This window comes from Montipora foliosa, chromosome 9 (genome assembly GCF_036669935.1).
Source record: "Montipora foliosa isolate CH-2021 chromosome 9, ASM3666993v2, whole genome shotgun sequence".
In the NCBI taxonomy this organism is placed as follows: Eukaryota; Metazoa; Cnidaria; class Anthozoa; order Scleractinia; family Acroporidae; genus Montipora; species Montipora foliosa.
In genome coordinates this window covers 45,382,113-45,404,271 of record NC_090877.1, presented here as the reverse complement: position 1 = coordinate 45,404,271, position 22,159 = coordinate 45,382,113, and the positions used below count along the sequence as shown (strand labels likewise).

General features: G+C 39.5%; 1 protein-coding gene and 1 pseudogene across 3 annotated transcripts; both read left to right on the top strand.

Moving 5' to 3' along the window:
- Positions 1 to 8,735: 8,735 nt before the first annotated feature.
- LOC137969975 (collagen triple helix repeat-containing protein 1-like) lies at positions 8,736 to 16,560 on the top strand. 3 transcript variants are annotated; one of them, XM_068816405.1, is made up of 6 exons: positions 8,736 to 9,043; positions 9,608 to 9,756; positions 13,920 to 13,961; positions 14,489 to 14,618; positions 14,849 to 15,190; positions 16,038 to 16,560. In XM_068816405.1, the coding sequence occupies exons 4-6, from the start codon at positions 14,505 to 14,507 to the stop codon at positions 16,386 to 16,388; spliced, it is 807 nt and encodes a 268-aa protein (XP_068672506.1). In that variant the 5' UTR covers positions 8,736 to 9,043; positions 9,608 to 9,756; positions 13,920 to 13,961; positions 14,489 to 14,504; the 3' UTR covers positions 16,389 to 16,560. The 3 variants fall into 3 exon arrangements, with proteins under 3 accessions (XP_068672506.1, XP_068672505.1, XP_068672504.1); XM_068816404.1 differs by lacking the exon at positions 13,920 to 13,961 and having other exon boundaries at positions 8,736 to 9,756; XM_068816403.1 differs by lacking the exons at positions 8,736 to 9,043; positions 9,608 to 9,756 and having other exon boundaries at positions 11,168 to 13,961.
- Positions 16,561 to 19,074: 2,514 nt separating this feature from the next.
- LOC137971875 (collagen triple helix repeat-containing protein 1-like) lies at positions 19,075 to 21,123 on the top strand (annotated as a pseudogene).
- The last annotated feature ends 1,036 nt before the right edge of the window (positions 21,124 to 22,159 follow it).

Here is a 22,159-nt window from a genome sequence, read left to right as displayed (position 1 = left end):
ATCTACTACAGTGGCCATTTTGTCGCAGAAAAGAACAGAAAAGCCACCTTTTCACCACGCATCACAACTGACCAATCAGGTGTCTTTCTTAAAAATCCGCGCGGTATGACCACACGCTAAAAGTAGACTGGAAAACAAAAATAAAACATTGGAAGAGGCCCATTTATGGGGATATATTCTCTTATCTCACTCCTTGAGGCCGAAGGCTGAGGGCCGTACTCAAGACGGGTACATAACAGGATCCTGTTGAAGCAACCTGAAGTCTTCAGCGTTTGTAAGAGAAAATTGCTTACATTGTCCTGATAAGTTCGAGGATCACTTCTCCCTTTCATCGATAACCAACGCACTGCAAATATATACATTTATTTCGTTCAAAGGGATAGCTTTTTACAAATTGCGATCAAAGTGTTTTGTAATTATCAAGCAGGTATTCAACCCATTCTTCCTCCTTGCTCCAGCCTGGACAAACTATCAGGAAATAGTTTTCTGGCCGTGCGGGGAATGGATCCCACGATACAAGTAAGCAAATTACCCGGGGAAACCGGAAATAAAACGTGTCCCGTTTGGTGAGCAAGCATCTCGAAAGTTAAGTTGGTGACGTTCCCGGATTTTTGGAGTACAATCAAGATTCGAAGAATCTCAAAGAAAAATATTCAGTGGATCCCTAATTTCATCATTTTACAGCTCTTCAATAAGTAGCTTAAGGCGGGGGTACACCTGAAAGCCGTTTTCACTTAAAATCGGTTTAATGAAAATATGTCGTTCGTATTTGAAGCAATACAAAAACCCTATGCTCAAAACACAAATCAGTGTTTTGGGGTGTTTTGTAAATTTTTTGGAGATTTTTAGGTATATTTGGGAGGAGAGAGTTTTTCTCAAAGGATTAGTAAAATCTGGAGAGATAAGAAAAGGTTAAGATTTGATGTAGTTTAAAAATTAGAATTCGAACTTAAAACTTGATATATTGACATCCAAACAATCCCCTACCAACTTGGTGTGCTCTTGGGTTGATTCTTTTATCCCTTCTTTAAACCTCTTAAAATTCCATTCAAATACACGTGTACTGCCACCTTAAATAGGCGTTAAATCCCGGCTATAGCCGCGTTAAATCTCCGTCCTGTCCCGGGGATCGGGGGAACCGGGATTTCAAATGACTGATGCACGGACCGGAAGTCGTTTCACGTTAAGGGGGTTTCTCACACAATGTATATTATATATATACAATGAGAGAACAATGCAACATCAAAAGTATATGGTTTTAGCCAACGAAACAAGTTGTAGGTAATCTTATGACAGGATTGTTTAAGTTTTCTTCAAGAATATTTATGACGTTATCTGTTGCCGTGGTAACTCCAACTTTCCAGAGATATACCCTTCAATAGTCACTTTTTACTTTGTTGGAAGAAACAGGGTATAGGATTCAGCTCCGCCTCTTCTTTATTTCCTTTTTTGGGGGCGGAGGGGAGGTCCCGATTTTCCTGCGCATGCGCAAGATTTCTTTGCCCCTAGGAGAGACTTTTCAGAGAAGGCAACCTAAGTACGATTCGAACTCGGTATCTCGGCGTTCAGAGGCAATCACGATGACGACTAGACCACAGAAGACTAGGTGACAGGCTGAAGCATAGAATTGTGTGCGTGACCGGGAAAACGAGCTTTTCGTTGCACACAATGAAATATCCGGTTATCGTATGACTCGGTAATACATTTTACCTGGCTAATTACATAATTTTATAATTCTCCCGTTATTGCTATATTTTAAATACCATCGTAGAAACTTATAAATCATCTACTTACCGGTTTTAATTGGAATCAATGCCATTTAAAAGCAGTTTTAAATGTGAACAACTATTCTATGATCGCTATTCTTGGACTTGGGAATGCGGAATTGAACTGGACATGAAACACAGGTATGAAATAACGATGGCAAAACAACGATAGCACGCACTGACCAATATATTGTAAAACAACACAAAACAAAAAACACTGAAATACTGTGAACTTCAAGAAAATCGGCTAAAAATCCTTCCTGCAAAGTGTAGGTTACCCGTAGCCTCTTGTTTAAATTAAATTGCATTGCGGCATGGAGATGTTAAGTTCTTTTCAGTGGGTTAGTATTTTGATGCTAAAGTAAGGGATATTGAAAGAGGATGTTGGTTTCACTCTTCCTGGCTGTTTCCTGCGGCAACGGTGTTAACTGACTCTTATGAGAAACTAGCTCCTAAAGCTCTGTTTGCTCTTTAGGACCTTTAGTAGTTACGATCAAAATGAATCTTATCCTAATGACATGGAGTTGGTTTGAAACAGGTGTAGGAGATAGGTGTTTGGTACGCCAGGCCAAGTAAGTTTGGGTTTTTGGTACCACTGAAAGCTGTCTTTGTTTTTCACCCAGTTGTGTTTTATCCAAGTAAGTTTTTTTTTTTTTTCCTGGAAATAACTTATTTTCATTTCTCCTCTGAGGTCCTATTTTCTGTACATACAGAATACTTTTACTCAGGTTTAATTTAGTATTTCTTAACACCATATAGTTATTACCAGTCGGAACTTTACGGGTGCACTGATCGACACCAATTTTAATTAAGCTACTTTTGCTACAAGGCCACGAAATTTAGGTATTGGGAGGTGCTTTAATTAAGCCCGTCAATCCTCTTCCTTCTCAATCCTACGTTATTCATTGGACGTCATAGTCTTTATACGCTGTTCTTCCAGTTAATTAAATGCGGGTAAAAGAAAGCTTTGAAGTACATCAACATATTCCTTTTTTTCTTTTCTAACTCTCATTAATTTTGTGACATACCAGGCCAACTAAAAGAAACCTTACGGCTAAAAAATGAACATTTTCTGTATGGGCGGTGGCTCGAACAAAGACATGTAAATGATAATGCTACGCAGTTGAATTTCGCTTGGCAGGTGACATTTGATATGTGATTGACACATTATTGACAGCCCAACTTTAGAAGATACAAAAAAGCTGTAAATCTCAAAGAAAGATGAGTTAGTTGAACGAGAAGCTAGCTGCCCACTGTTGGCTTCTCACCGCCGTCATGCGCTCTTTCTTTTAGCTACCATTGATTTCAAAGAGTTTTGCCTCACCTCTTCTGCTGCACATTTTTCCTTGTCAGCTTTCGCCTTCTATTCATCGGTTTGGGCATCGCTTTTCTCCTTTGCATTTTTTTCCCTCTCTAGGATCTCTTCTCACAAGGCATTTAATTCTGTTCGATCTGGCACTTCGATTCCAGACGCTTTCTAGATCTCTTCCGCGCGCAATTTTTGTTTTTCTTTGGAAGTTAAAAGTGCATAGCGATCTCTAACTCCTCTGGTTTTTTGCTTTAAATTTCGGCTGCTGAAGAGAATTCAAAGCTGCTGCAATGGTCTCCCAAACTTGTCCTCTCTCAGGGCTCCTCAGTTTAAAATTGTATGGCTCATGCACACAAGCAATAACTTCCCGACACGTAAGGACATCGTGATCTGAGGTCCAATGAAAATACTTCCCTTTACTTGCTGCTAAAAAGAAACAGCATGGAATTAGTTTTAGAAATAAAAATTCATTTTACAACAAAAACTTAAATTCACACGAGTGAAGATATACAGTTAAACTTATAGAAGAACAGGCATCTTTGAAATCACAGAGGAAAACTTACATGCCTTTCCGACTGCTTGTTCCGCCACGACCGACGGCTAGATCGAATCTTCAGATGACCTGAAAGAAAATTATAGTTTGTAAGCAAAGAAATGGACAAAGCGCGAAAAGTTTGAATTTCACTTATCTAGCAAAAGCTGTATTTCTATTTTTACTGAATTACAAGAAGAAAAGGGATGATTTACAAGCAAAAAAAAAACAATTTTATACTTACGTTTTAGCGAGAACGACAAATCTCCCTGAAATTCGTCCTCGACGAAAGCTAGACGACGTTTTGACAACCTTACCAATGCGCACAAGGTGCGCACGCGAAAATTTAACTTCCGGCAGATGTCGTCGTCCAATTTCGTTCTCGATGCTTAAGTTCCCTATTGAATATCTAAGCCACTTAAAAATGACTGCCGTATAAAATTGTGTTTGGATATTGCGTCCCATAAGTCATTTCCCGGTCTGACAATAGTTTTTACCTTTCCTAACACTATACATCCACAAATCCATAGAAAGATATTACGGCGAATTAAAACTACCGAATTGTTCAATGATACGAATGCAATGAATGCAATGATAAACGAATACTTATTGTGCACTTGTTATATTGTCAAAAACTATCAATGCTAACTTGAATTGTTATTATTTATTATTATTAAGTCTTTATTAAAAATAATATCGGTAAAAATACAAACCAATAACATTGTAGAATAAATACATTAAAAAACTACAATATAATAAATTTGTAAATATACAATGCCCTTCAAATTATATTAAACTTCAATAAAAAAATCTATTTCTATCTATTATAAAAATAAATCTACTTCTATCTATTATCTATCTATTATCTACAAGAAGAGTTTATACTTAAAATACAGTCTATTGATATAATCTATTGAATATTAATTACCTACCTGCCGTCCACCCAAAGGAGGAACCCTAATCACGAGTCATTCTTCATTTGTTTGTTCAATCCGGTCCCCAGACCCTCCGTTACCCGTTGTCCAGCAGAACAAGCGCAGGATGCTCTGGAATAACCCAAAACCGGAACCGGAAAACTCTAATTACCGTTGAATAACTGCGTGAGCGTGAAGAGGCTACTGACCGAACGTGAAAATTCAAACTTTTTAGAAATATGGCTTCTAGCTCCAAAGTAGAGTACTTCCACAACGCATCGGACTGTGCTCTCGAAAGGTTAGGGAAATCTGAACTCTCACTAAAGGAAGCTCAGTTTGAGGCTTTAAGGAATATAGTATACAATTTGAAGGATACAATCTGTATCCTTCCGACTGGTTTCAAAAAGTCGTTAATTTATCAAATGAAATGTTGCCGTACGTATTTGATTACCATTTTTCAACAGCCAATCAAATATGGCCGTTTTGGATTTGACCAGAGTCTCTCATTCCCGATCGCCGGTCAAGGGAACGATGACTCTGGGAACGAGAGTCTTCTTTGTTCTTTTCAACAATAGCTCTGTCACAGACTCAAAGCAATATTGATTTGAAGGTAAGTGTAGAATTCATCTCTTTCACCTGCTTACTATTTCTCTTACACTGGGTTCATTCAGGCTACTCAATCGGGACACTGTTGTCACACTTGTCAATCAGTTCATAAGGTTGACTCTCAAAAGGGGTGGTCCACGTTTTTATTAGCCACTAGTTTAAAAGAACTTTGTCACCGGCCACCAAACCGCCAAAAGTTCATGCATCCGTGTAACGTCACGGCTTACCAGTCTTAAACGTCTAACCGCTTTTGTGTGCCCTACTAAATTTGTACTTTTCCGCGCGATCAACATATTACATTTACACATCCAGTTTAGCAGCCCTCCTTAACTCTGGAATTCTTGTACGCAGTTTTCTTCTGAATAAGAACTCTGCTGGTGACACACCTGTGCTAGGATGGGGAGTGTTTCGGTAGGCATCGAAGTAGGTTTGTACTCCTTTCCTTCAATCTTCTCTTTCAATTTGGGAAAATTGCATTCGCTTAAGGAGAGGCGGGTTCTGACGCTCGATCTCCCTATTTCCCTGTGGACACAATGGAGCAATCTTTCTATGCTTAATGCCATTGTCCTTTAAGAATGTTCGAAAAGATTCTGCCACGAAATGAGGACCATTGTCACTTGTAAATGTCTAAGGCAAACCATGAGTCGAAAAATTCTCTCTAGACCACTGATGGCCACACCTGCTGTGTTTTTGTTTGAGATGCTAACTCTCTCATATCTAATGTAATAGTCAGTCACTGCAAAGACATAGTCTCCTGATGGCACTGAACCCATGAAATCAATTGAAATGTCTTGCCAAGGTCTTTGAGGCAATTCAGTCACTCAGGTGAAGAGGTTCGGAAATTGCTCGGTCCACTCACAACTTGACACCCATGGCATGTTCTGCAAAATGCTTCAGCTTCTTTATCGAAACCTGGCCAGCAGACCTTTATCGGCAAGCGTTGCTTCATTTTTGCCATCCGTTGGTGTCCTTCATGGGCTAATTCAATTGCTTTTACACGTAGCCTCTTAGGTTCATTAACTCTGGTTCCTCGCAGTACAATGTTCCCAAAAAGACAAAGCCCTTCTCAGATTGGTTTGTTCTGTGCACAGATGGGAGTCTCCCAATTTCCCGTCTTAATTAACGATTTGTCTTACATCTTTCAATTCTTTATCTACTGCAGACTCTTCTTCTATTTCTTCTGTAGTCATCGCTCGTGGCACTGCTGTATTGGTTACGAATCTGATGTATTCTTCTGCTACATTTCTAGGCTGTGGTTTTTCAGTCTTCGTGAGGCGTGTCAACGTATCTTCATTGTTCATTGACCCTGGCAAATACTTCACAGAGAATGAATATGGTTGTAACTGCAACACCCGTCGCTCAATTCTCGCTGAGGGCCTAGACCGCGCTGAGTAAGTGAACTCCACAGGTTTGTGGTCCGTCCACAGTTCAATATCCAACCCATAAAGATACACATGAAACTTCTGACAGGTCCATACATAACCTTACATGATTTGGCTTAGGTACAACCCTAAAATCACACGGAGTTAAGCCATTAACCTTCTCAATGATGTCTACCTTTAATCATGCGTCAGGTTTTTGTCGATCTTTTCCTTTAAGCTAAATGCAGGCCGCCTCAAAAGTTGTGCAACTGGCTGGATCTGCTGATCGATATGAAGTTTCAGTTGAAAGTCCTTGAACTTTCCTATTCCTGTAAATAAATGCTTGTATCTTGTGGCTATCTCACTGTAATCTGCCACAAGATTCAACGGGCTTTGCAATTCAGCTCAATGGCTGATTTGCTTCCTAGTAGTGGTTCTTTTTACCCTTTGGTAACGGTAAATTCAGCTCAAACACATTTGCTGCCTACTGTCAGATTTGCTATAAACGTTCCAGACCTATGACTTCAAGAGGTGTAACTGCACCATAAGCATGCAGCTTCTTTGCACCCTTTCGTGACACGCAATATGTAACTTCTTCAATAGCTCCTACAATGCTGTACTAATGACATTTGCACCTGCTCCAGAATCAATGATCATTTTCACTGGGATACCCCTAATGTATACTGTGATCCTCCCTCCAATGACTGCAAAGACATACTTGTCTTCTTCCTCCTGACAATCTTGAGCCTGCATGTACCGAACCCGGGATCTACTCGAAACTTTTTCTAAATTTGGTTTTGCTTAAATTTGAAAACTGCCCCGGCTGAGAACATTTGGAGCACGTTTTTTCCCTGGCCGGACACTGGGGATCTTTGGCAAAATGACCACGCCTACCACAATGATAACACTCGACCCCTCCTTGCGGCGCATTATCTCGACCATTCCGTTCGGGCATTCTATCATTGACTCGATTTACTGATCCCCTTGGTAGACTCACACTCTGGGTCGATCTTTTGACTGCCTCATAATTCCGGGTAATTTCTTGTGAGTATTGAAGTGTGAGTGTCTGGCCGTTTTCCAGACGTTTACGCCGTAACTCATTGGAACGACACTTTGAGATAATTTGATCCTGGATCTAAGCTTCCATTTGATCTCCACAATCGAACTGCTGTGCTTTCCGCCGCAGTCGTACTGCAAACTGGTCAATTGCTTCATCTTCCCCTTGCACCATTTCTCTGAATAAATGTGGCTCGTGTGGAGTGTTCACTTGAGTGATCATGCGCTGAAGTGTGGAGTTAACGCATGATCGTCATTCTGATACTTCTTTGCACTCCCCATATCACGCAGAACATTATAAATATCTTGTATATCTGGTCCAACGCAATGAAGAAGCAATGATCACCTTTGCACTTTGTTATCATCTTTGTCGGGAATAATAATCAAACCTTTTCCCCCCTCGTACAGTTCAAAAGTATGAAGCCATCGCTTCCACTCAGTGCCCACACTACTCGGATCACTATTGGCATGAAATGGTCGAATTCCCCCAATATCCAAATCTTTCAAATTCATTTTCTGTCACGAACGTTATTTACACCCTAAAAAGCATCCTCGCGTTGCCAGTTGTAGAATTCAGTGGTCGTTTGAACTAAACTCATCGAATATCCGCACGCTCTCCATTTACCCTTCATGTCAACTATCCCAAATATGTTACATCATGTAAGTTACATGAAACATCCCACAGATCTAGGTACTGTATCGAAAACGATCTTAAAATAGCAAGAAAGCATTGACACTTGTTGATCGTTACTAATATAGTAACGTTTGAATTCATAGAGGGTTTTAGCTCCTGGACATACAATGTCTCTTTTATTTTACAACGATAACAAGTTTTTCCCGATGCAATATCAAAATTGTCCCATCGGATGTTGTGTCCAGTCGTTGTGATATGGTCGGCGATAGCGGAATGGTGATCTTTCACCGCTTGTGTTAAAGTGTTCAGCAGTCCCAGAAGCTTGCTTTCTATATGACTTTTGACATTTGAAAGCGATTCACACAAGTGGTCTTTGTGAGGAAAAAGTGATTTCATCTTAAGTTACCATGGACGAAGAATGAGAGTTGTAGGCTTTTGACTTTTTTCATGACTTCATATTCTCTTTTTAGGACTTAAGACCCTAGCAAGTAATACGTCATCATCGCATAAATTGTTACGTCTGAGTCAAAACACAGTTGTATGAATTAATAGCTTTTCGCAATTTTACGTTTACTTGTCAACTGCAAAACAAAATTCAAGTGTCACAATGAAATGTTGGCTTGTATTCGAAAAAGCTAATTCCACACTGAGTTGGCGCGCTTTCTTTGTGGATGATCCTCGGTGGATGGGCAGCATTGACGAGAGAGTACAGCAATATTGGCAGGAATTGCACGCGTGCGAGTGTGTCGCCATGCCGCGAGAAGAATTGGGATAAGTACTCTTCGCCGCTCGTAAAAGTTTCCGTCGCGGGTTTCACCGTCCTTTCGTTACCACTAAATACGTCTAAAATAGAAAACAACGAAGGGTATTTCACATTCTTGGTTTTGATTCTCTTCGCCGAAAAGTAGCAATTACCTTCGGCAGGTGGAAATACGTTTGCCAACAAATGAGAATGAATAATATTCATGTTGGACATCTTAAAATGTTAAAATCCGACTATACGTCTTTCTGATTGAAACATCTTAGCGCTTTTTTTAATGAAAGTTAACTGAAAAGGAGACACCTACAAAAGTGCTATTCACACAGTCTTTATCACTCTAAAACGAGTATCATGAAATGGTCCTTCGACGTATCCAAAGAGGCACGAAATTCTAACCTGCTCGTGTTTATGAATAATTTTTAGTTCCAATTGAAGTTCTTTAGTTTTCTCGTTTTTGTGCCCTTTTTGGAGGTTTTGAAGGTTTCCCTGGCTGAAAATATGATCAAGAAAAGAACTGAAGATGCAAAACGGGAATGCGTCTTCAAATGGAAAACGAAATATTTATCATTGACAAGTTAAGGGACATTTTCAACCAGGTTAAAACGTTACGATTCAAAGACCCAAATATTCATTGTTTATTACGAAATCTCCATCGATTACCTTCGCTAGAATTATGCAAGAAGTAGACGATGTACAACGACAAAGAACAAAAGGAATGGAAGAGATATCTGAAGTCGGCGATGAAGCTTCGCATCTCAGTTTGGTATCAGTGAATGTTGCCTCGTGTCTAATATATTTGGGAGATGTAGTTCAGTCAGGTTCGTGTTTATGTTTACTTTTTTTTTCCAATTGTTACAGGAGTGCAGGCTTGGTGCTTTGATGAGAGAATTCGTTCTTGACCACTGTGACTCGGGTTCCATTCTCAGACTCACATGGGGGCTTAGTTTGTCCACTCATATTTTAATGCGGGTATTTCGGGGCTTTTCCCTTTCGATAAACCATCGTTTGAAGCAGTCTGCTTTGCAATTAATTTTCTCACATTTCCCCAATTAAAAAAGCTTTTGTTCTCGGTCAATTTAGCTGTACACATTTTTTTTTAATACAAGGGCAAGGCTGTAGAATTTTGTTTGGCTTCCACCCAACTTAGACCTGGTAAGTGTCGTAAAAGAAATTAAGAACAAGAAGAAAAAAGGCTTGCGTTGCAGTGGTTCACTGTTCAATTATCCGCATTTGAATGACAAACATACAACACAATGCTTTACATAGCCTAACTTTTGAGAGTAAATATTTTTCCAAACTTTTGACTGACGGATAATGAGTTGTTAATTCGCTTTAACTTCTGCCTTAAAATTAAATTTCCAAATCGCGACAAAGTAAATACATATACGTACGTAGCAACATGAGATAAATGTATTCAACAAAAACCGCTTTTCTGCCCAAGACATATGTCATTTACTTAATTCATCAGTAAAGAAAGATAATCGATGCACAAAACCTGTAAAATCAACAGGCGAGCAATGAAACTAAAGCAATTGACCGGCCACAAACCAAATTGCAACCCGAGAGACAAGATCACGCCAATCATTGGAAAGAGCCGCAAGGTGAAAACGCAGATCAATATAAGCGATTTCTAATGATCGAATCAAAGGGCTTGATCCTAGCATTACAGAGAGTATAAAACTATGCATATACCCGTATAATTCGTTTTCGGAAGATCGAGTCACAGTTGGTTATCGGCTCAGATTATCGCGGTAGGAAGGTTTATCAACACACCATAAAATTAACAAATCCACTCTGCTGCCACATTTCATTTCTATGAACGACAAATCCTTGAGTGTCTTCTCAAATCTCGGAACTTTATCCTGCGAGGATTTCTTATTGTAAATCATCTCAATTTCAAATTTTCGACGGAAACACTGATTCATTTTGAAAATCGCAATGACGTTATTGTAAGCATACTAGCGTACTTAATGCAAACTTTGAATCACCTCCTGCCTCTCCAAAAACAAGTGTGGCTCTTTTTATGATATTTTTGACGCTGTAACTAGCACAATTTTCGATAATCAGATTTCAAGAGAATAGATAAGATTAATATTTGAGGGGAAAGAGATTTGTGCTGATAAAATACAACTGGAGCTTTATTTTACTTTAAAAATAGTAAATTTTTTTCCTCTCTCTCAACAAAACAAATCGAGAAAGCAATAAAAAGTAGTGCGCGGTAAAAAAATGCGAAATTTTCCACGACAAAGGAAGTACTTTCTCAAAAAGTATACAAGAATCGTCGAAGCTAAAAGTCGGTAGAAAATAAAAATATATCCATCTCATTGATTAATTAAAATAGACGTTCTGATTTAAAAAAATGATTTTGTTTCGAAAAAGTCTTCAGATGGGATGAGATTTAAAAAACTTGATTCCTTCTTTGCGTATAATACTAAAAACAATAATTATGGTAATAATCGGTTCATTGTAGAAACTGAGCACAAGTCACTTATGCAAAATGGGGAGACTGTAGATCAAATCAAAGCGGATCATATGAACTCAGTATTATTTTTAAGCGGAAGAACAACCTCGTGCGCTCATGAGTAGACTACTGGAACTTGAAACTCAACGCACACAAAAATCGCACTCAAGACATACGTATACTGGGGGAATGTGAGCGCTTTGTCTATAACACAAGGGTCGTATTTAATAATTACATCATCAGCTGCTCTGAATTCGAATTGATAGTAAAATGGGAAGGAAAGTGTTTATAGCTTTGACTTTACTTTATTTTTACCACTTGTATTCTATATGTTGTCTATCGGAAAAGGGACCAACATAAAAAACATGATGTGAGAAAAACGTTCTAGATCTCCTGATCAGTTATCATTAATGCATTCACAAAACAGCGCAAAACAAGAAAAGCGTTCGAGTTGTGCCATCATGAGCAAATCTCAAGGGCAAAGATTTCAATATTCAAGTTTATCCTAAGATCAGTTTTCCCATAAGACTTACTAAAAAACTGCGACGAAAAAGCCGGGTCATGGAAGGGATGCGTGTTCCTCCAATGGCTCGGTCACTGAACATTTTGTGTGCAAGTCTTCATCTCCCTTTGGCAACTCGTGAATGCCCTACGTTCAATTACAGAAAAAATTATTGTGGTGGGAGTTTCGCTGTTTATTAATTGCTAACCAACTGCTAAACAACCCCTATCTGAGTCGTAGATTTTTCGGATCATTATCAGCATCCTTTTCTTTCCTGCGCCTCGCTAAAAAGTTTCCACTGATCTGTTCTCAAACCGTGCACTCAACCATTACAGTATCGTCAAATGTTGACGAAATGTCAGAAGTGCAATTAGAACTAGTGTCACCGATTTTTCCAGAGCGCTTCAGTTATACCAAAGATATTAAATTAAATAATTAAATGAGATAAATTTCCTCTTAACTCGTATTAAAGTAGTGTTAAAGCAACATAAGAAAAGAACGTGTACCTCATTTGCCACTTGAAGGACAAACAATTCCAACGGTACCTTAAGGTGACCGTGAATATATGAAAATTTCTTATTTCAAAACTTATACAGCGACACAAATCCGGCATTATCGAATACTCTTTAAACAGTCCAACCTTATCGACAAGTCGGTTTTTTGTTAACAGCCAACTTAATTAAACATAATAATAAAATGTTCTCTGGTTAAAAAGGAACCACCAGCTTTCGACTGCAAGGACCTACAGCCTTCAATGGGTGAAAGCCAAATAAAAGGTGATACAAATTAAATTCGGAAAAAAATATTGTGTGAAGATTACAAAGCGATCATGAAATTTACAAATTTGAAAATAATGTAGCACTGTCCAGGTCGGAGGACGCGGATTAGACTGTCCAAAAACAAGAGTAAGAGAAACAGATAGACGGTGAGCGATCACAAGTTCTCAGTAGCACTAGTTAATGACCGCTAATTTGGTATCTCGTTTACTCGTTTGGCAACTGACGAGGTAAAGCGGCCAATATGGGAAGTTAGTTATTAGATGCCACAGTTTTTGATCGGATATGGTCATTAAATTTATTGATTTCTCTGTAACATTTCAACCTCTTTCGGAGCAATGAAAGTGAAGGCATACGAATCTAGTGCGAGCACTTCAAGGCTGTACTTATAAATTCAGTATGTATGTGCATATTCAACAAGACGCTGAGATAAAATTATTCGTTCAGTAGCGGCCAAACTGTCGAGAATTTTCGTTGCCAAAAACATTGGAGATTCCTACTTGAAATGTTTTCTAAACGACGCGCAGGAGGGAAAATACAGTCCTTTCTGACATCAGTCACTTATTAAAGACGTAGGTCAGTGATTTGCCAATTTAGCTCTCGGTAAAAGAAACTTAGTACTTTTCAGTAGGTTTATTTTTGCAATTTTTAGCACTAAAAGTTCAGCTAACAAATTCAAGGAAGGAAATTAATAGTTGGACGGGAAGAGGATACTATCAATTTCTGAGAGCTAAAATAATCAAGTTGCCATTGCTTAAATCAAACTAAGGTTACCCGTGTATACCAGTTTCCCCACTTTTACCCATATAGTATGCGACTATGCCTCAATCGATGAGAATGCATGAAGAATACAAATCTCAGTCGTACTAACCGAATTCGAGGTCTGTATTGTTAGTAACGGACCGAGATTTTTTCCGCTGATATGAGCTAGGGCCATGAAACAACGGGGAAAAGTAAGTAGTCGTAACTTAATTGCAGTTAGTGAATAAAGTGAGATAAATGATTCAGGAAGGGGGAATATTCTTTAGCTATTATGCAAACAAAAGAAACAGGAATGAAATTTAACATTTTGTTTGACAGCTGAAACAATTCCGTTGATGGTAACGGATAACTATTAATATTCTATCAACTAATGATTTAGTGGACTTGAAAAAGTGACAAGATAAGTCAACAGAAGAGATTATAAAATTTGTTCTCCAAGAAATGTTGTTATCAACTCCTGACTTTGGAATTGTTACGCAGGAACGTGAGCAAACACAAAGCGAGTACCCTTTGCGAATTCAGGTATGGTCTTCTCCCCCATTTTCTCATTCCGCGGCTGTAAAAGTAATTAGGTTTTTAGCGTTTTTTTCTCGGCTGGGAGGAAGACGAAGCTAAACATTTCTGTAGATATTGTTCTGGCAGATTAATTTAAATGAAAACTTTGGTCAAACAAGTTCATCTAATGTAAGCCAGTATTTTTCTCTTTTTATGTAAAAAAATTTGATCGCCTTGTCTCTGAAGTAAGAGATTATACCAGTAGCTTGGTTAATTAAAAAAAGCGCAAATTTCTGGAATTATAAATGGCGGAGATAACCAACTAAGGGAAAAAATCCAGATGCAACTAATCCGTGTTTTGATAGACAACCGATTATTTTTTGCCTTAATGTTTAGCGAAACAAAAAGCGGAGTTGATTAACACTGCGCGCTGGGGTGTGGAAATATCTAAATGTAAAGCAAAAGCTTTGCATTTAATTTTAACTTATTAAGGTCCTCACCTATTTCATGGAAAAAAGTTACTAATTTTTGTTACTTTATTGTGTTCGTTACAGATCCCAGCGAAACGAAATGGTTCATTTTCGAAGTAATTCAACCCCGGCCTTGGTGTTTTCACTTGTGTTTGCGATCCTGAGTTACTTTGCTGCAGCGAACAACAAGAGCAGCCAACAACCCAACAATGCGGTGAGAAAAAAGTAAACGCTTGTTCGGTTGATAAAAATTAACGAGTCACCTCAAAACAAAAGAGGTTTTCCATGGAGAGGGGGGGGTGAAAGGGACGCTGTGGGGCGTGGGTTGTCAGTAAGTGTGAAGAGGAGGTGTCACTCGTTTTGCATGATTAGAAATTAGATTTAAACTTAACTGTGAATAATCAGGGAATTTAATTCTTCCTTTTTTTTTTTTTAAACGAACAGCCTGCTTCCCTTTTCTATGGAGGCATTCCTGGAATGCATGGAAAGCCTGGGTCACCTGGGTTACCAGGCCGTGACGGAAGAGATGGTCGTGAAGGGGCCAAAGGAGACCAAGGACAACCCGGTAAGGCTGGACCCCAGGGACCTCGTGGGGTAGTGGGTCCTGCTGGTGCAAATGGAAAGGATGGCGCAAAGGGAGAAAGCGGTGAAAAGGGCCCTCCCGGCCAAAAAGGAGAGCGAGGAGAGAGTATTGCAAGTGGAGCTCCAGGTGTGATGGCTTTGAAGAACTGGAAGGAGTGCGCCTGGAAAAACTTGAACGATGAGAAAGATCATGGCCTGATTAAGGTTAGCAACACATTGCCTTTTTGATAACAGAGAAGACATGTTTATATCGTTGGTAAACAGTCGCTAAAGAAAGCGAAACACATGTGCACGTCATTTCCTGGAAGAGGTCATTTCTCGTGAAGTAAACAGATAAATTAATCTGCTTAGTTGATATTAATTTCTTCTATTAAATTAAAAAAAGGATAGATTTAAGAGCTGAATATTTACTACAGAAAAAAAAAGGAAAACAATTCGAGGTAAAATCTTTGATTCACTTGGCCTGAAATTTAGAAGGATATGCTTTTCCTAAAACTTACACTTCAAGGTTCATTTAGTGATCCCTTATTTTATCTTTTTTGGAATTTTGTTTTTCTTATTGATTTGCATAAATATTCTTTTTACAATTACTGCAAAATTCTCGCGCGCTCATTGGCTAATTTTTATTGTCAATAGGCGGACAGACACATAAATTTATAATTTAGGCGATATTTATGTTCTTCTCGTGTTTTCACTTAATTTTGACCCCTCTGCCTTTTTGTTATTGTAAAAAACAAATTGATGTCAGTTTTCCATACGTCTGTCCTGTTATTGACAATGAATTTCGTCATAACATTGTCAACTGAGTAGTCTGCGGATCAACTCGGCTATCGCCTCGTGGATCCACAACTACTTTGACAATGTTATGATCAATAACAGGACAGACGCAAGAAAAACTGAAATCAATTTGTTAAAGTGCAACTGATAGTCATAGACGAATGATAATTAAAAATAATAGTATAGTGATTTATTACCGACTTCTGGGAGCTGAAATTATCTCTACTTTTATGGCCGCTCATACATTTAATATAAGACGAATTTTATTACCCAGGATTGCGTGTTCACCAAGAACGTCTCTGATACAGCTCTTCATGTGGCCTGGACTGGTACTCTTCGAATTACCGGCTGCACGGGTTGCTGTAAACGGTGGTACTTCACTTTCAACGGTGCTGAATGCTCGGCTCCCCTCCCTATTGATGGTATTGTGTACTTAAACTTGGCGGGTCAAAATACTCATCGCGTCCGCCATATTGAAGGGCACTGCAACAACATTCACAAGGGAAAGGTGCGCGTGGGATTCTGGGTCGGCAATTGTCATGGATATGGAAATGCTGATGCCCAAACAGGATGGAATGCAGTGTCCCGGATCTTTGTAGAGGAAGTTCCTAAATCTCAAGCTTAGATATCAACATAAAAGCTTCAGTCCGGCAAAAGCTCTTTAAAGGGACATAAATCATTTAAATGTATAGTTAAATAAGTATACATTAATATCATTGTGGATAACGGCCACCTTCGTATATTGGTGCTTCGTTTGATTGGAATAAAATTCTGCTGAATAAAAAGCCGGATTACAAATTAAAGTTTCCTCTGAGTATGATTCTTCTTCTCTTGACTTTGTGTGTATGTTTTTCTTCATATTAATTTTTTCACAATGTGTAGTCAGGAGAGCTTTTCCCACTCTTCTCAAAATCAAAGTTTGGAGATTCGTCAAAAAATGTGATATCTACCACAAAGGCCATTTTTGTCACTTCACGCAGAACAGCAAAATCGCCAAGTCTTAAGACTGGTTTTCACAAAGGATTGAAGTCGGAGTCGGAGTCGTAATCAGAAGCGCAGAGCGATACGATGCAGTGAAAATCAAACTGTCGGAATCGGAAGCAGAATGCCGATTCCCCTTATTACCCCGTCGCTTACGATCCAGTGAAAACTGCATTTTCGGAGTTGCAAGTAGAAGCGGAAGAATAAAGCAATCACGATGCTCGATTCCAATCATTGTGATTGGTTGGTTCTTCCCCTTTTGCTTCCGACTCCAACAATCTAGTTTTCACTGGAGCATAAGCGACCGAGTCATAACCGGTGTCGGAAGAAAATGGAAACGTTCTGATTCTTCTGACTCTGATTCCGTCGAGCTTAAACTCCGACTCAGTCGCTAGTGAAAACCAGCCTTTAAGTTTCACCACGTCATTAGAACTGACAAATAAGGTGGGGTTTTTTCTAAAAATAGCCGCTCAGTATGACCACACGCTAAAAGTAGATCGCTTGAAAAATTATCATTGAAAGATACCATATGAGGCGGATATGTTTTCTTACCTCATCCTCTCTTGGTGAAGTAAAATCGACATTTGACCTCCATTATATTTGTTGCACGAGGATAAAATTGAAGGAATCAAAAACTGGCAGGGAGTTGAGTTGACTGGCAAAGCGATTAATGCGGAGCTTGTTTAACACTACAGCTGAACACGAAATGTTAATAAACATGGCCACCCAAAAATTCCATTATCAGCTGAATGTTTCGGTTATTAATTTGTCAGCTTTTCAGTTGTTTGTTAGCAAACGCACCAGGAATTTCTCTGCGCTATCGGTTAAAAACAGAAATATTGAGTTGATTCAAAGTTGACCATAAACACACCCATAGTTTGCGTTTTCCCTCCTCCCAGTCCAGAAATGATTTAAGGCACTTTTTAATAATGAAGAGGAATTGAAAATCCGGAAATCAGACTGTGGCATAGAAAACCGATGTCAATAACGAGAAACTTTAAGATATGTCTAGAAATGCACATAATTTGATGCAAGCGTCACGAAGTGTCCCCTTACTCTTCTTCTCAACTTCAACATCAGCCGTGTCTGAGATGACATATACGTTATTTACCGGCTTGGAGGTCCGTCCCTAGGGGAAAAAAAACCTTGCCCGAGGTCTCGAGTACGGTCCGAGGCCGAAGGCTGAGGGCCCTACTCAAGAACGGTAAATAACGGAATCCCGTTAAAGCCACCTAGATTTTTCAGGTATTTATAGGAGACAAATGAAATGAATATATAGTGTCTCATTCGTCTATAAGAGACAATTGCTTAAATTATCGTGATAAGTTGGAGGATCACTTCTCCCTTTTATCTATCATGACCCGCACTGCAAATTTATTCTAGATCCTGAGTTGGACAAACCATAGGCAGTTATCCACTTCAAAGCGTTTTCTGACCGAGCGGGGAATGGATTCCAAGAAACACGCAAGCAAATTACCCGCGCGAAAAAAAGGCTCGCCATGTGGTGTGCAGGGAGGGCGCGGTGGTGAGAGCACTTGTCTCCCACCGATGAGACCCGGGTTCAACTCCTAGCCTCGGCGACATATGTGGGTTGAGTTTGTTGGTTCACTACTCTGCACCGAGAGGTTTGTCTCCGGATAATACGGTTTTCCCCTTGCCTCAAAATCCAACATTTGACTTGATTTGCGTTTATTGTCAATTTCAATTAGTGCTCCAGCGCTAGAACGACTAGGCAGTGAAATAAAGTTCCTTTCCTTTCCTTTTAGCTAAAAATCGCGAAAACCGGAATGTAGGTGACGTTCCCTGATTTTTGATATACAATCAAGATTCGTCATTTCGCATTCTCAAAGGAAATTTCAAAGAAAATTATCCGGTGGAACTCTTATCTTAATATTTTTCTTACATCTTTTCAATAAGTAACTTAAGTTGCACCAGATATTTTTTCCATATATTACTTATTACGCTAATGATTTTGAAAAAAGAATGCTAGAATTGTTTTTAGATATATTTATTGAAAACTGAATTTTATAGGATCTTAATGCAGTGCCATACAGTTGCCATGGCAACAACCAAGGCCTTGAAGACGCCCTTAATTACCTTACAATAGTTCATATTAAACTGTGACGTTGCCTTTCTGATAGCATTTAATCTTTTAACGTTGTGTACCCATTGCTAATTGCAGAAACCGTTTCGATCCTCCATGATGACAACATTTTTGGGGGAAAGGTTTTAAAGCAACAAAATGATTGGGAAGATAGAGCAAAAGTGATAGTAAAACATGCAATGATAAATTGATCAAATTAAATGTTATCAGATCCCAGCGAAACGAAATGGTTCATTTTCGAAGTAATTCAACCCCGGCCTTGGTGTTTTCACTTGTGTTTGCGATCCTGAGTTACTTTGCAGCAGCGAACAACAAGAGCAGCCAACAACCCATCATTGCGGTGAGCAAAAACTAAACCGCTGGTTCAGTATACCAAACTAAATGACTTGTTTTCTCAATTAGGGATACATTGATAAAAATTAACGAGTCACCCCAAAACAAAAGAAGTTTTCCATGGGGAGGGGAGGGTGAAAGGGACGCTGTGGTGCGTGGATTTTGAGTAAGTTTGAAGTGGAGGTGTCACTCGTTTTGCATGAATTTTTACAACTGGTTAGAACTTAGATTTAGCTTTAACTGTGAATAATCAGGGAATTTATTCCTCCTCTTTTTTTCTTTTTAAACAAACAGCCTGCTCCCCCTTTCTATGGAGGCATTCCTGGAATGCATGGAAAGCCCTGGGTGCCCTGGGTTACCAGGCCGTGACGGAAGAGATGGCAGTGAAGGGGCCAAAAGAGACCAAGGACAACCCGGTAAGGCTGGATCCCAGGGACCTCGTGGGGTAATGGGTCCTGCTGGTGCGAATGGAAAGGATGGCGCAAAGGGAGAACGCGGTGTCCAGGGACCTCCCGGCCAAAAAGGAGAGCGAGGAGAGGGTGGTGAAAGTGGAGCTACAGGTGTGATGGCTTTTAAAAACTGGAAGGAGTGCGCCTGGAATAACGTGAAGGATGGCAAAGACCATGGCCTGATTAAAGTTGGCAATACATTGCCTTTTTGATAACAGAGAAGACATGTTTATATCGTTGGTAAACAGTGACTGTCGCTGAAGAAAGCGAAACACATGTGCATGTCATTTCCCGGAAGAGGCCATTTCTCGTGAAGTAAACAGATAAACTAATCTGCTTAGTAGATATAAATTTCTTCTATTAAATAAAAAAAATGAACAGATTTAAGAGTTGAATATTTGCTACAGAAAAACAAGGAAAACAATTCGAGGTAAAATCTTTGATTCACCTTGCCTGAAATTTACACAGATATGCTTTTCCAAAAACTTACACTTCATGCAGGCGGGTTCCTTTAGTGATCCCTTGTTTTATCTTTTCTGTAAATTCATTTTTTTTTTCCTTATTGATTTCTATAATGATTTTTTTTCACAATGACTGCAAAATTCTCGAGCGCTCATTGGCTAATTTTTATTGTCAATAAGCGGACAGACATAAATTTATAATTTATGCGATATTGACGCGACATTGCTTGCGTCAGATTGAATGAAATTGAAGTTTCTCGCATTTTTCTATCGCGTTCTTCTCGTATTTTGACTTAATTTTGACCCCTCTGCCTTTTCGGTATTGTAAAATAAAAATAAATTGATGTCAGTTTTCCATGCGCCTGTCCTGTTATTGACAATGAATTTCGTGATAACATTGGGAAAGTAGCTGTGGATCCACGAGGCGATAGCCGAGTGGATCCGCACTGCAACTAAGACTGCGACTATGTTTTGACGAAATTCATGATCAATAACCGGACAGACGCATGAAAAACTGACATCAATTTGTTAAAGTGCAACTAATAGTCATAATCGAAGGATAATTAAAAATTATTGTACGGTGATCTAGATGTAACACTGACTTCCGCGAGCTAAATCATCTCTACCTTTGTGGCCTCTCATACATTACTCCTGAAGTCGATTTTTATTACACAGGATTGCATGTTCACCAAGAACGTCTCTGATACAGCCCTTTATGTGGCCTGGACTGGTGGTTTTCGAGTTGCAGGCTGCACGAATTGCTGTAAACGCTGGTACTTCACTTTCAACGGTGATGAATGTTCTGCTCCCCTCCCTATTGATGGTGTTGTGTTCTTAGGCGAGGTAAAATCTCAAGAACCTCACCGCGTCCGCCATATTGAAGGGCACTGCAACAACATTCACAAGGGAAGGGTGCGTGTGGGATTCTGGGTCGGCAATTGTCAAGGACTTGGAGGTGTTGATGCCCACACAGGTTGGAATTCAGTGTCCCGGATCTTTGTAGTAGAGGAAGTTCCTAAACCTCAAGCTTAGATAACAAAATCTAATCTTCATTCCGGAAAATGCTCTTTAAAGAAACATAAATCATTTAAATGTTATGTCTAAGGGAGCTTAACACTAAATCCCATATAACAGAAAAAAAAAACAGTCCCATAAGTCCTCGGTGTTTGGATGTCTGGTTATTGATAACATCAACAACAGCGGCATTGTCAGAGAAGAACATGCCACGCTCATTTGAGACCCCCGAAATGTGAACAGCAATGACAATGGGAAAAAGCTCTAAAAGCGCGATGTTTTAAATTTTTTAATGGCCAGGCCAACTTCCATAAAACCAATGGCGACCAAAAACCGCCCCAAAGCCTATTGAGCCCGCCGAATTCGTATAGAGCTGGAGCGCTTGGGAATGTTTCCCAAACGTCACCAAAGAAAAACGAGCACCCGTTAAAAGCTTCCAAAAAACTGATCCAAAGCATATTACCCGTTTAGCTCCACTCGACCGATGAATGTAATGATGAGGCTTTTTAACGCCTTTTGTAAGATCTATCATGCGACGAAAAAAACCTCGAACAGGAAAAACTACGAAACACGTGAAATTCAACAAACCCAGACCCAGACCTAGACTTTCTCAAAGTCCGTTTTTGTGGGAGTCCAGTGGGGCGGAAAACGGTCGTCTCCTCGCGACTTCGTCGCTCGTTTCTCGCGACTAAGTCCCTCGCTCGACGACTTGGGGCAAGTCTAAGTCAGACCGAGCGCCGGGCTTGGAAATTGTTCAACATTGCACGACATTTTGGAAGTTTTTCTTCCGGAGGGCGCGCCTTTTGGCGAACAGAATCTAGAATTATTCCCGCAAACTGTAATACAGTCGCAAGGCCGACCGTGTTCTCTAGGGCCAACGGAACACACAGGTGATTACAAATCGTAACAAAATTTTGCAGATCACCCACGCACTTGTCTTTGCTTTTGGCTATAAACAGAAAAGCTGATTTTACGTCCGTTTTGGCCATGAAACAACCGTGACCCAACCGCTTTAGTAACTTTATCGCATCCCCGACAAATGCATAGTGGACCG

Bases quoted from the DNA above. Each gene is read 5' to 3' on its own strand.
- LOC137969975 (XM_068816405.1), top strand. From the start codon at position 14,505: ATGGTTCATTTTCGAAGTAATTCAACCCCGGCCTTGGTGTTTTCACTT. The intron at 14,619-14,848 runs GTGAGAAAAAAG...TTAAACGAACAG, and splicing joins GCCAACAACCCAACAATGCG to CCTGCTTCCCTTTTCTATGG. The intron at 15,191-16,037 runs GTTAGCAACACA...TTTATTACCCAG, and splicing joins AAGATCATGGCCTGATTAAG to GATTGCGTGTTCACCAAGAA.